General features: G+C 40.8%; 1 protein-coding gene across 12 annotated transcripts in view; it reads right to left on the bottom strand.

Moving 5' to 3' along the window:
• Positions 1 to 14,914, bottom strand: part of LOC146583803 (serine/threonine-protein kinase BRSK2-like) — a 157,463-nt gene that overhangs the window by 45,981 nt on the left and 96,568 nt on the right. For all 12 annotated transcript variants that reach the window (XM_085277712.1, XM_085277668.1, XM_085277694.1 and 9 more), the window contains exons 3-6: positions 10,469 to 10,554; positions 4,800 to 4,940; positions 2,635 to 2,751; positions 513 to 546 (exon numbers count right to left, since the gene is read on the bottom strand). In XM_085277712.1, the coding sequence (XP_085133838.1) occupies positions 513 to 546; positions 2,635 to 2,751; positions 4,800 to 4,940; positions 10,469 to 10,554 (378 nt within the window). The remainder of the gene's footprint in view (positions 1 to 512; positions 547 to 2,634; positions 2,752 to 4,799; positions 4,941 to 10,468; positions 10,555 to 14,914) is intronic.

The following is a 14,914-nucleotide window of genomic DNA, read 5'->3' on the forward strand; positions in this document are numbered from 1 at the left end:
GCAGTTTGATTTTACAGTCATGTGTTCAATGCTTAACTATTTTGAATGTTGACAGCATAGAAACACAGCTGGGCTGCTGTCCACTAAAAACAATGTCTATTTCTTACATTTGAAACAGTCATTTTTAAACAGCAACTTTGTGTTTTCGACTTGGGAGAAATATTCAATAAAAAAATAAACCATGCAGATTACAACCCTTTCCCTCAGAGAGTACAGAGCACTCACTCGGGGCATACTGTTGATAGAAGTGCCCCATGATAATCAAAACTAAGACCCTATCACAGAAAAAGGGATCAAACTGAAAAAGTCTTGACTTTATGAAGATGTACAGGTATGGGCAGCTGGAAGTAGGAATAAAAAGAAATATGGCAATAGAGATGCACAAATGAGAGGGAACGAGGAAGCCTGGTGAATGCAGAGAGGATGGAGCAGTGATGTAAGAGCCACTCTGATTCAGAGCTCCTATTATTGAATGAAAGAAAGAGACAGACAAGAAGAGAGCGAGCACTTACCCTGATAACCTCTGGGCAGGCGTAGTGTGGAGATCTGTAAGAAGAGGCGGCCATTCAGGATACAACATGAAGCACAATAAATACACTGGGGAAGTATCAGCTGATGCTCTGGATAGCAGTTCCTTGAAACACGCAAGTCTTTACCTCACATGCATTAAAATAATGACATCAGTCTTTATTGCATGACAGATTTCTTTATGCTTAAAGAGTATTACATAACATCGAACAGCCTCAAAACAGAATCTTGTGCTGTGGTGGCTCGGCTTATTGGATAACGCACGGCAGCATCCAGCACACGGCAAAAAATAATAATAATTTTAAACAAAAGTTATACAAACTCATAAAAAGGTTGTAGTAAGACAGACATCTCTGCTGTGATGGTTGTCAGACTTTGCAAGACAATTTCAAAGAGAAAATCCTCTATAATAGAACAATAATCCTTCAAAATCCACAACAGACGACCTGAAGAGGCACAAAAGTTTTGCCATGTTTCTCACAGTTCACAACCCCCATCAGTGAAAATTTGAGTGTTCAAAGAGCAGTGCAGGAAGATGGATAAAGAATCTCAAGGTCGTAGCAGACACTTGCAGAAGCAATGAGCGAAAATATGCCAGAAAGTGAAAGAATCTGAAGTGCTGCAGAAAGAGCGCCACGAGCTGTGATAGAGTCAAAGGAAGCGTTAAGTACTGACAATGCACGGTGCCAAAATATGGGCTCTGTGCTCTTTGCCTTCCTGTTTAAATATTGCACTTTCTGCTTTTTGAAACATGGTCATTTTTCTCTAGTATTTCCTCTCATGTCTGCATTCTAAATAATCTAATAATTGCACAATTGCAGCAGAACTAACTGTACTCTGGAGCTTCCCTGTGCGGATTCATCATGGAATAAACGAAGCACAGAGCATGACTTCTTCCAGCAGCATCCCATCTAAACTCGCAGAGTAAACACACACTCCATCTTCACTCGCAACATACTTAATTATGATAATGTATGTAAACCCAGTCGATCTGAACTACTCAAACACAGTCATGTCAAAATACACTAACTGCAATCTAATTACACCCGAGCTAATTTTCATCCTTCCTGCTGGAGGCAGCTTGCTCATTTAATGAATTCCATTAACGTCACATGAAGTGAAAGAATCTTTTGACTTACGAGAGATATTTAAAGGATCGCTCAGCGAAAGACTAATCTGACAGACCCCAACACGGACACAGTGTCAGCGTGAGCTTGAAGACTATTAACGACTCGAAAGCCCCACTGAATCCAATCGATGCACGCGTACTGCCAGCTGCACTGAATGCCCAGCAAACAGCCATAAATTACTGAAAATATGCAGATAAAAAATCCATGTGCAGAAGTCTAAACTAGGTCCAGAAGTAAAGGACGCCCTATACTGGTTCAGTTATATGGAAGATTTCCAGTATCCATCCTATCAGACTATGAGGTACGCCCCAAAGAAAGACTCAGCATGTATCGGTACATCACATGTCAGATTTGCCAACATTTCCACATCATATTTTGTTTTATTGGCGATTCGGACACACAGCCAGCACACAACATGTACAGCACAGGGTCAAACTGTCCACATGTTTGTATACTGGAGCACTTGGACTGCAGAGATTTGTCTCCCTCCTGCTTTGTGCAGCATTTCTGAGCCAGAGCAGCCAAGCTTTAGCCGTTCCACATGGCTGACTCTGGGAAATGCTGCTTGGCCTACAGCTGACCAGCACATATCCTGTAGAGCCCACAAAGACTACACAACAAAATACTAGGAAAGGTTTCTACTGCTGGAACAATCATTTTTCATTAGCAACTGGTTCTAACAAGATGCTGGAAAAATGACACTGTGAACCATTATGTCTCTCGAGAGAGTCAGAAACAAAGAGCTAAAGCAGGTTTTCAGCTGAGAGGTAAATGGAAAGACTGGCGAGTTAAAGGGATTTAAAGTCATGCAAATCAAGATGTGCAAATAATAACCATGGATTACATTTAGAACAGTAATAACATCTATTGTTCTGTTCAGCATGTTCATGTTTGGTGCTCGCTATAAAGAACTCAAAGCATAATGTGTCAGACATGCACTTGGTATAATTTGCAAGTCAATAACTTGAATACTAACCCGCAGCTGGTCTCCAGCAGACTGTCCCCGACCTGCAGAGACGCCATGCCAAAGTCTGCTATCCTGATGTTGTTCTTCTCATCTAACAACAAGTTCTCGGGCTTCAAATCTCTGTGGCTGCCAGAGAACAGCAAAGACAGATCCTTACATGAGTCTACTCGTGATACATTTTCTTGGTGGTGGCTTTTCAAGGGACTTGAATTGGTTATATGACTCTGTTCAACAGGACAAACATCACAGGAGGAAATAATAAGAGACAATCTGAGCCCAGCTGGAGCCATGACTCTACATGCACATGGGCCTTATATTTTCAGCTGCAACCCTGGTGGTGCTAAACAGTCTGAGGGCAAGTAAAGAACAAGTAAACACATAATTGAACCTGGAGCGTAGACTGGTTTCTAACCTTTATTCAAGGTCTTATTGTCTGCACGCTGAGGTCCACAGGATCCTTCAGGAATGGTGACATTACAAAGTACTATTGGAAAATGACTCTTCAGTTGCTCTGTGACCTCAGTGAACACGTTACTTATAGAGAGTCGAGTCTACAAATTGATTTTGTAAATTATGGTTCTGATTAAAGTCACGTGGGAGGATGAAGCATGCTATGCTTTAGGACAGGGGTGATGGTGACAGCCAGATCAGCTTGATGCTTTTAAACCAGGGCGGCAGAGAATAACACGTGATGGGACGTCCATCTTTTAAAAATGTAACATTCATTTTCCCATTTTGTGATGTTCCCAGTGTGAACACTGGTGCCTCTACAGTACACCAGGATCATGCACTGTAAGAATCTGTTCCACACTGATCAGTTTAGCAGTTTTAAATTGTCCCGAGAGGCTCGACTCAAAGTAGTGAATACAGAAGGTCATCAGAGCTGTGCCAGCTTTCGCAGTCATGTCCCGACCTCCTCAGGGAAACGGCCTTTAATGTTTTCTGTAATCAAGACAAGGTGATTGCAACTCATCAGCGACTGAAAGAGTCAAATACGAGTCCACAGTTTTACTTAAAACCAGCGAGGGACATAAAACGCAGACATACAGAGCTCGAGTTTTGTGCGTCTTTCTTACAGAAAACACACAGCGGAGAATAAATGTGCTTCTTAAAAGTCGAACACTTGATGTCTAACGCTGAGGCTCAAAGGCAGAACATGTTTGATGTGCAATTGCTCTTGTGTTGCAGTCATGTGTGGAGGAACTAAAGGTGGTCTCAGAGATGAAAAGAGATCGAGAGGAGCTGCAGCCTCTAAAGTCAGCGCCGGCTGCAGCTGATGAGGAAAGAGGCTGCAGGAGGAAACCCGTTCTTCACACATCCGAATGGAGCAAACACTCCAGTGTTTGTAGAAACGATAGAAAAGTCATAAACAATCCCTAGAATATAAACTACAGTAAGAATGCTTTGATCGTTTTATTAGTTCGTTAAGTGCACATTAAACTAAATGCAAATTCTCTCAAAGGTGAAGAAGCAGGCCGGGGCAATGAACTCTGTTAACTATCATTATGACTGCCTCAGTTTTACGATACTGCATTTGGTAAAGAGATTTTTGCCCTCACGCTGCAGTCAGCCTGACCTCAAATCTGCAACATGTCTTTGCAATACGAGACTCAGCTGGACACTGAGCACTTCATTTTGTTTAATTGTGTGGGGTGAGGATGACAAAAGATTTGAAGAAACCGACACAGACTTGCAATTTTTGCAGATTTATCACAGTTAACTGGCGTATTAATACAAACAGATTACATTTACTTGCCCTTTGACCTCATTCAGTCACACTGATAGCAGACTGATGCCTGTCCTATTTTTGCCGTATTAACACACCAAAGTTGCTTTCAAGGCAGCAACTTCCTGAGAGTAGCTGCAGACCTGGTCCCCATCGTTTGAGCAAAGGCAACGAGATCAGTTCATTGTGTATGGTCGCACTTATAATGGCTCAGAGCAGAGCCTGGTCCGTTTGATGTGTGTGGGCGGAGCTACCTGAGACTCACCCACACACTGGTGTAATTTTGAAAATGTATTATTACAAATTGCTGTGATAAATTATCTGTTTTACTGCACCCTGATGTTTGCCCTGTAGAACAGAGTTACATGGAAAGTCCATTTCTCCCCAGCACTCCTAGCTAAAACCCAACCCTCTGATAAAACCCAATATTTGTCTCTGAGTGACAAACCATATGGAGTGGCTGTGGCAGAAGTCCAAAGCGGAGATGATTTGTCTGAAGAACTTTCGAGCCTCTTTCGGTGTTAACCGGCCTTTCTTCACCAGGTAATCAAAAAGCTCCCCACCAGACACATGCTCTAGCACCAGGTATCTGCAAAAGAAGACAGAGGCCAAATACATGTGACGGGAAACCTCTGAAACCTGCAATACCAGTAAAACAAGGAGCAGTTACTGCTGCAGTCATGTCTACAGTGGTCCCTCGCTAAATCGCGGTTCACCTTTCGCGGCTTCGCTGTTTTGCGGGTTTTTTGTGCAATTTTGCATACTTTCTATTTTCTATTTATTTATGTTTACAGCGCGTTGTGTTCTGCGTCCTGATTGGCTGTAGACCACCGTCAATCAATCTTGTGCCGTGTCTCCTGTACAGTACAGAATGTGTTCAGTTTGTCAAATTTACATAAATCTTCGATCCTAGCAGTGCGACTCTGAAGTGCTGCACTGTGTGTTTGTAAGTTTTCTCCCCAACAAACAACAATGTCGACGAAACGTCGTCACCTGCGGGAGCCTTTGGTTTCATTCTATAACACTGGACTTCTTTTTCTACGAAGGTTTGAACTTTGTGAGTAAACAAGAGAGAAAATGTTCACGCCTGTCTGAGAAAAGTGTATAAAGTGTGTAGTGACGGGTTTTACAGCCTTAAAACATCTATAACAATTGTAAAAAACATAAAGTTGGCTACTTCGTGGATTTCACTTATCGTGGGTTATTTTTCGAACGTAACTCCCGCGACAAACGAGGGACTGCTGTACATTAGTATTACAGTTATACATTAGCATTTTAACCCTGTGATGTCATCAGCAGTTTTAACCCTATTAGAAGATGTAAATGTTTTCAATTGTTCTCCCAACACAAAGAGAGTAATCATTCTGCTCGAGGTGACTGTTCATATCAATAAAACTGGATTGAATTGAACTGAAAAACTGGCTTTTTGTGCAGTTAGAGTTGTCACTGATGGTGACTGAGAACCTGGACAGTTAATGTCTGATTGATAATGGAGTTTCCCACATTGTAACAAAAGCCAGTTTTTAGGGCTACTGAGATGCAGTTTGATCACCATAAACACATTTTTAGCCCAATTTTCTTTTTATAATAATATTTTAGAGAAACCTTCAACATGACCACTTTTTGTTGTAATTAATATACTAACCTGTCCTGACAGCTCACTACATATAAGGAACAAAGCCAAAACAACCCACAGCCATAAATTAGTAAGAAGTCTTTGGCCACGTGTCTGCAACGTGGGGTTCTTAAAGAACCGTCTCCTAGAAGAATTCATTGTTTTCTGCTGCTTCCCTCCAAAAGATAAGATCATTATCTTGAAGTGATGAAGTGAAGGTTAATAAATTGTGTTGCAGCTGCAAGTCTTTATCACAACTGTCGCAGAAATGTTTGTGTGACCACTACCACGTGCATGTGACATCGTGCCACTTAGCCAAATGTAGAAGCTGAAAGTGTGAGGGACTTTTAGCCGAACACTTTGAGTGAAGACACACAACCAATGGTTTAGGGTGCGTCTGAACCCCGTCCTCTGCAATGTGTGCGAACATCGGCCTGCTTTCCATTTTTGTTGTGACTCCAAGTAGGGCTGCTCGATTATGGCAAAAATGATAATCACGATTATTTTCACTGAAATTGAGATCTCGATTATTTGACGATATTTATTTAACCCTTTAAGACCTACTATAGAACCAAGTCCGCCAGAGCTTATATTATTTTTTACATGTTGTAGTGCCATTTGTGGGAGCATTTCAAGTTGCTATACAACTGTTATAGCCCATATTTTAATAATATGTATGCATTAAGTCCATAGTAACTACATTAATTGCAAAAAAGTGCAATAAACTACAAAAAAATTGAAAATTGTTTTTGTTTTTTAACATATATTTCTACTTGGAGAAATTTAAGAGGCTTATCCCTCAAAACTTTAAATACAAAAAAGTTGCAAAAAATAGTTTACAACAACAGGAACTTTATTTTGAGTGTCTTCATAGTTTTATTTTGGAGATACACCAATTTTTATATACTGCAGGAAAAACAAAAACAATCCTATGATGCAAATTTGCAAAGAAAAATAAACTATTTCCAGCAGTGCAATTCGAGTTCTAAGCATCCCAGAAACTATTCAGAAAAGTCAAACATGACCAGTATAGGCTTTTAAGGCCTACAAGTAAAAAAAAAAACTACATTTTCCGCGAAAATGACATCACTTCCGGTTTCGGGCAGGAAATGGCGGACATGTGATAGTTAGCGGTGAGTCTGTTTCAATGTGCGAAGTGTTACGAACAGCTGATCGGATCGGCAAAGCGTGTTTCTGGAATATTATGTTTTTGTTCCTGCAAGCGCTTTTTATGCAATTTATGTGGAAGGAAACCGTGACCGAGGAGAAGCTGATGGCATAAGATGTAAGTTTCATATGCAAAACAGATTATTGCGCTAGCTTACACGGTTCAGGTTCTACAGGGATTTAAAAATAGTTACACAAAACAGTGTGCTGCTCTTACCGGCTTTAAAGGGATAACAATTTATTGAATAATGACTTTAAAAAATAATATAAAATAGTGTGCAACACCACTGAAGTTTTTTTTTTTTTTTTTAAACCTCTCTTTTCAACCAACGGCAGTCACTCTCCTCTCTAAATAACTTCTGCTTAGCTTTCTGAGCTTCCCTCGGGTCCTCTTAATCAGCGGTCTCAACCTTTTTTGCGCCACGGACAATATTTTCACGGACCGGCCTTTAAGGTGTCGCGGATAAATGAGGGAGGGGCTAATAATCGGCTCAGTCATTTTTAATGATCGTTGAAAGCCCAGATCGTAATCGTGATTAAAATTCGATTAATTGAGCAGCCCTAACTCCAAGGCAAAGTAAGAAGACGCATAGACATATAAAGGGAATGATTAGTTGTGTGTTGAACTAATCAGTAATGTGTTGAAAACACGCCTCGGATTAGCCAGAATGTTTCTGCAGATAGAAACAATTCGAGAAAAGCGACCTCTCGTGGTCAGTCGCTTTCAGTTTGATTGCTGCCTAGAAATGTAACACAACCTGAGATGACAAACCTTATTTCAGCCGTCGCAATTTTTGCTATAAAATAGTAAAGTAAAACACACGATAACAGAAATCTGTGTAATTTACTGGACCAAAACTAAAAGATCTCCCACAGTTTTGTTAGTAAAGAACCTCCAATCATGTAACATTACATTAAATGTACTTCCCATCCGAGTCCCTACAGATCCTCTGGTTCATGTTCACCTCAAATCGAAAGAAGCATTATTGAAATAATTGGGTTATAAACTAAAGAGTATTTAGCTGTGATGTGTTGCAGTCACCACATTGATGCACAACATAAATCCCTGAGAAAATCCACAACCCATGTGGGTTTGTGGTTTTATCCATCTCCTGTGCTGAGCCGGCTCCTCCTGCAGCCCGTCTTCCCCGGGGCCTGATTTATTAGCAGATTAAGGGATCTGCTCAAGCATTTACCCATCACAGCTATTTAAATTAAAAACACGCTCGGGCGTGATTTGTGAGTGTGAGAATTTCAAACTGTTTGCATCCATGATGACCATTCGTCCCCGTCCTCGCAACATTAAGAAAACAAATTCCCGCTCCATTTGACAGCAGCACCTTTATCAATTATTGAACAACATATTAAGCCACGCCACTGGAGCGCAGCCATCACATGCATGAGATTAATGTATACAATAAAACCCGTACACGAACGCTTGAGTCGCCGGGGGCCGGTTAAAGTGACGGGAACCAAAGAAGCATTTCTAATCAAATCCCGGAGCTCAGATTGCTGCTCGTGTAAACGTTGTACTGTTGTACAGTGCTGCCGACTGTTAGTTAGACGTTTGATTTATCAGTGCTGTTTGTCAGCCGTTAAAGAGCCGTCGCAAAATTACAATTCTCCTAATATGAGAGTGTAGCATCGTTCTCTGTGGATTCACAATAGCAACAGTTTCCAAGCTTGTTTATGGACACCGTGTCTGAATCATCTTTGAGGCCTGAAGTTGAGGATGAATGAATGACTTAATCTAAAAAAATATGAATAAATTTATTACCCATAATTTGAAAATGAATGTGTCTAATAATGACTATATTCATTTTAACAATACACCACATTTACTTACTAGATTAGCATTTTATATATTTATATTTTTATAACTCAACTCTGGATGAATGGGTTCGATTTCTTCAGGTTTAAGCGGACTGATGAAAGGCCTTCGTGCTGTTGTTAATTTGAGTTGGCATCATGCTCATTGTGACAAAGTAGATGAGCAATTGTAATGCTCTCCACGGGTCCCAGATGTGTTGACTTTTCTTGCACGTTATGCACATTATTGTATCAAAGTAACACTGCTGTCCGACTAACCTGAGCTTGTTTGTGCAAGCGTTCTGTTGCTGGCAAATTAAGGTAAATACTCAGTTACACGTTTCTTTATATTTTATTATGTTGCAGATTAAGTCATTTGTTCATACTTTGTTCTTTCTTTCAGTCTTCATGCAGGTCAGGTGTGGGGAAAGGCCCGCCTAGCATTTCCTCATTTTAAAGTGCTGATGATGTCAGATATGACATCAGCAGGTTGAACCAAGAGGAGGGGTTTCTTCTACCATAGAAATGCTTCCTTTTGTTTGTTTCCAGGTCCGAATGGATTTGTTGAATCTTTTGTTTTTATAAATAGAGCCGTTTAGCTGTGTAAATGTGCTAATCAGAAGCGAGAGGAGGTTTTTGTCATTCTTAGTCATCTGTGTAGAGTTTTAGGTCGGTCAGCTCTAGTGAGTGGCACTGGCTGCACTAACTGAAGGGAAATTGATGGGCCTATACACAGCCAGTCTCTGCCAGACTGAGGGAGGAGAGGTGAGCTGTGTTGCTGCATCCATGTACTTTGAGTTTTGTTAATTTAGTTACTTTGGGGGGAAGTTTTGTTAAGTTTCACGTAAGATGGAGTTCACTGTAAATAAATTGCTCACCTCTGGAAACCTAAGTCTGCTTCCCCATCACGTTCCTTGACGTTCGAGTCTGACTACTTCACACTTATCAGTCAGTTTTATTTGAAACTTGTGGCAGCGCGAGTTAAAAAGTTCAAAGCTAAAGTTCTCCTGGATACATTAACATTTGGACGAGCACTTTAATGCAGCGGTCTCCAACCTTTTTTGCGCCACGGACCGGTTTATGCCCGACAATATTTTCACGGACCGGCCTTTAAGGTGTCGTGGATAAATACAACAAAATAAAACTAGTACCGGTACCGAAAAAAAGAAGATTTATTCATAACACAGGTGAAAAGACCCAGGAAAACCGAGTTAACAATAAAAACGATAAAAACGATAAAAATGATAACAAAATAACGCTGAAAACTGATAAAAACCCTGAAAACCATACATTTCACACCTGAGCCTCAACTCTCATGGACCGGTACCAAACGACTCACGGACCGGTACCGGTCCGAGGCCCGGGGGTTGGGGACCGCTGCTTTAACGCAGTACCTGCTATATTCAAAGCCTACAAACTCTCCTAACTCTGTTAAACAATAAAGAAAAACAAAACTGTATTTTCACACATTATATTTTAAAAAAAGAGTGTGTCAACAGTGTTGACTGAGGGAGGGGTATACTCACAGGTATTTCTTGTTTTCGTAGACGTCGTGCAGCTTTAAAACGTGAGGATGCTCTATGAGTTTGAGAATAGCTATCTCCCGCTCCACCTGAAGACAAACACAAGAAAAAGATTCAAAAAGATGGAAGCAGACAGCCCGATGTTCTGAATAACAACACTCATAATGAGGGCTAAAAGTTTCTCACACTTTCAGCTTGTACATTTGTCTAACTTTAAAAGCTGACGTGATACCACAGAGGTGACTGTTAACGTGCCACACAAACAGACACGTTTCTGCGACGGCTGCGATAAACGGCGCCTGCACATCTCAGACACCTGAGGATGTTTCTATATATTTATTTTGAACTGTCAGAGCAGGGATTACTCATCCTGCGTCCAGCTCAGTGTGTGATTACACATCTGAACAGCAAAACGCTCGATGACTCATTTCAGTTTTTGAGTCTCCTGATTTGAAGAGATGGACGAATGTTCGGACAAAAACATGTTTTCGTGTTAGATGAAGGACTCCAGTATTTGACCGATTCACAGGAAGCAGTCTGAATGCAGAATCAACTGGCTGCCTCATTTCAAATATGCACACACATCGCTATGAATGTCTTTATTTTGTTTGAGTGATATTTTATTATCTAAAAAACAAGCCCCACCAAAAAACCTGCAAAACACGTGTTGCAGAAGAGTACATAACAGCAGATTATATGAGAGGAGCTTTAAATCATTGTTGCCAGCAGGTGAGTGTCATGAAATGATACAGTAGTTGCACAGATGTTGCCCAAAGCTGTTTAAGTGCTAACCTGCCTGCTGTGCTCAGGATTTACTGCCAGTTGGCACCTCAGCAGGCCGGAGGGTAAACAGAGTTTAGACCTCTGTGCTGCACAAAGTAAAGTATAGCACTATTTTCTCTGTGGACACCCACAGTCTGATATCTTATTAAGCATCTCGGAGCCATTTATGTCTGCTGCTCTAATGTAAATCCTGTGGACAGATCGCTAAACGGGGAACAAGAGTGATGTCGAGTCAGACAATCCAGTCTGAAAGCAGAAAACATTCAAAGCTTATCACACAGGAAGGAAACCACCAGAGGGCGATGAATGCTGAATCCATAGGGGGACAAAGAAATCACAATCTCTCATTTTTAATGGTAGTTTGATTTATTGCAGTTTTAGACAGAAGATCCAAATCCAGTTTATTTATATAGCACGTTTAAAGACAAAAAGTTTGCCCAAAGTGCTGTACAGAAACAAAACATACAACCACTGACACTCACATAAAACATAATAAAACACATAGAAACCATTTCAACTCAAGCCAGTCTGAACACTATCGAAAAAAGGTGTGTTTTCAAAAGCATTTTAACAGGAAACGAAGGTGCCCGTCTAATATTTAAAGGCAGCGTATTCCAAAGTTTTGGGGTCATAACTGAAAAGGCTCGTTCTCCTCTACGTTTAAGCCTTGATTTTGGGACAACCAACAGCAGCTGGTCAGCTGATCTGAGGGTCCGTGAAGGAATATAAGGCTGAAGTAACTCAGAAAGGTATGGGGGAGCAAGACCATTAAGGCATTTATAAACCAGTGTTAGGACTTTGAAATTAATTCTGTGACGAACAGGAAGCCAATGAAGAGAAGACAGGACAGATGTTACACGTTCATTGCTGTGGGTAACAGTTAAGAGGCGGGCGGCAGCATTTTGAATGAGCTGAAGACGAGCAAGAGATCGTTGGCTGACTCCAGAAAAACAGCATTACAGCAGTCAAGCCATGTTGAAATAAAGGCATGTTTTACCTTCTCCATGTCACCAAAAATACACAAAAAACACTCATTGCATAAAAGTTACACATTGATCTGGACGTGGCACACAGATTACAATCAATCAATTACGGATACTCGGATACGTATTCCTTACCTTCTGGAGGCGACTGCTGTTGTATAAATAAAACTGAACTGTGAGACAGCTCAGTGTGTCACACTCTGACTTGATTACACTGTGAGCGCCTGACCTGTACAACAACTGATGATCAGCTGTCTGTCGAGGCAGATGGCCGTCCCTCCCCGAGCCTGTTATTCCTGTTAAAAAGGAGTTTTTCCTTTCCACTGTCACCGAGTGCTTTCTTAAAGGGGAGTTGCTTGATTGTTGCCGTTTTGAGTGTTGAAGTCAGTGGGGATCTACACTACACCACTGACATCTATTGATTGCAGAGTCTCATCACTGCTGTGCTTTAAGCAGGAGAACACATAAATGCCATCAGTCCGTCATCACTCACTCTGTCCTCGCGACACGCTTCCTGCTCTTTATGTGTCAACAGGCTGGCCTGAGATGGGAGTGATCCTCTGGTGTTCCTGCTTAGGGTGATGTGACAGGTCTGAGAGAGCAGGCAGAGGACGCCTGAAAATGACATTCTGTTTCTATCAAAGCTCGGTCACAGTGAGCTGTGCTGGCTGCAGCAAACAAATAAGAGAAGAATTTCCTTTAATCTTTGGAGTATTTGTTTCCCAGACCACGCCAGCGTTTCCCTTTCTTCTGGTTAACCTGCAACTGTTCTCCCAAAGCTGGTGAGAAAGGTGACGCATTTCTTTATATCATCAGGTTAATTTTTCAGGGTTAAATCCATCTCTGTTGGCTGCAAAGGCATAAAACATTTGATTTTAATCGTTCTGATATAAGAAATTTAAGCTGCATTAACAGAAAATAATAATATTGATCATTTTGCCCTCCCTCTAATCATCACTGTTTCAACAGACACCCTTGCAACATGTCTATGTGTGGTCGAGGTAGAAACGGGAGGCAGTAAAAGAGGCCAAGGATGTACTCAGTGTGTTTTATGCTCGGTCTCTCTCAGCCCTCAAAGCAAACTAAAAATAATTATTAACCTTTTTCTTTTTTTGCACAAATGCAAATAGAGCCCAATGAAGCAAACTCAAGTGAGACCAGCTCTCCAAAAAAAAACTGTCCATGAGTTTAATTAAATGGCTTTTCAAAATACCAGGCGAGCTGCTGTCATATTTGAAAGTCAAGATTAGTAATGAGAAATATCCATGTCAACAGTAATACTGAAAGAATCTGCAAAGATGCTGACATGATGAGGTTAAAATCAGCTGTAAAGCAGTTACTACTGGTCTGCAGTACAGAGCTTTACTGTGTGATAGTAAAAAACAGAAAACAACAGGCTAGCTGTCAAATGCACTCGGAATGACAAAGTTAAGAAATGAGAGAAAAAAAGGTTCTTTTTCCCGCTGGACAACGTTCTGGTCACTTTATGAATGAAGTGTTAAATGTAAAAACTTTTCCTCACAATGGTCACATGGTCTATGGAAGATAATATAAAATGCAATCAAGTTTTTCTACATTTATTTGCATTTCCAATAAAAAAAAAAGAAAGAAAGAAAATGAAAAACAAGTCTTACTTCATATCTGAAGCTGCCTGCGTTGTCAATGCTGGTAATTGTCACGGTGCTGGGTCTGAGTTTCTTATGTTTTGGTTTATTTTTGCATCATGGATTATTTTCTGCGCTTTGTTGATTATTATTAGAATTCTCTGTTTCTGTTTATTCGTTTTTAGGGTTTGTGTCTTATGTTTAGTGTAGGTTCACTTCTGTGTTTAGTCTGCGTCTTTGTGAAGGGGTTTCCTGTTTTATTGCGAAGGTCTGTGTCTCATGTGAGTGTATTCAGATTGTCTCCCTGTGTTTGCTGTTTTGTAGTTTAGTTTTGTCCCAGTACAGTTTAGCTTTAGCTCTGTTTTGCCATTTTCTCCTTGTATTTTATGTTACAATAAACCACCTTCACATGGATCCTCATTTATTTCTCCCACACGGCTCACTCCTTTCCCTGTGACAGAGCTGGAAGTTATGGAATTGTGTGGAAAATATGCAATTTGCACTGCCAACGTTCAAAAATCTTGCCTGCAGGCAGTGTTGGGGAGTAATAGAGTACATGTACCAGCGTTACATATTTAAAACACAAAATATGAGTAACTGTATTCTGTTACAGTTACCGCTTAAATAAGTTATAATTAGAATACAGTTACTTTATTGAAATAAATGCATCACACGGCAGCCATGTCCTGTTTCATATGTTAGCCTATCCCCTCCCTAATTGTGGTAATTCCACACATTGCCAGAAACCCAAACAAAACACACAATAAGCAGCTCTAATGTAAGCGTCCTGCTAATGTTGGTGGCGGTTAACCCTAACCTTACTGCAGATTTTTTGTTGTCGTCATCTCATCGATTTGTCTGTGCAACAATCAGCCATTAAAACTACCAGGATTAAATATTGTGTGCTTCTCATAACAGCTCTGACCAGTTGGAGCGTGAATGAACCCAGGAGCTCTGGGGTTCTCCCGGGAACTTGTTCTGACAAATTCTCCATCAGATCCTTTCCGTTGTCAGGGATATGGAGTGAGGTCCCGGTGGATCAGGCTTGTCCTGGCACATGATGATTGTTTGGATTGCTA

The sequence above is a fragment of the Mchenga conophoros genome, linkage group LG1, assembly GCF_057382185.1.
Source record: "Mchenga conophoros isolate Kocher_MC1m ecotype Shallow Benthic linkage group LG1, M_conophoros_male_GT1.1, whole genome shotgun sequence".
NCBI lineage: Eukaryota > Metazoa > Chordata > Actinopteri > Cichliformes > Cichlidae > Mchenga > Mchenga conophoros.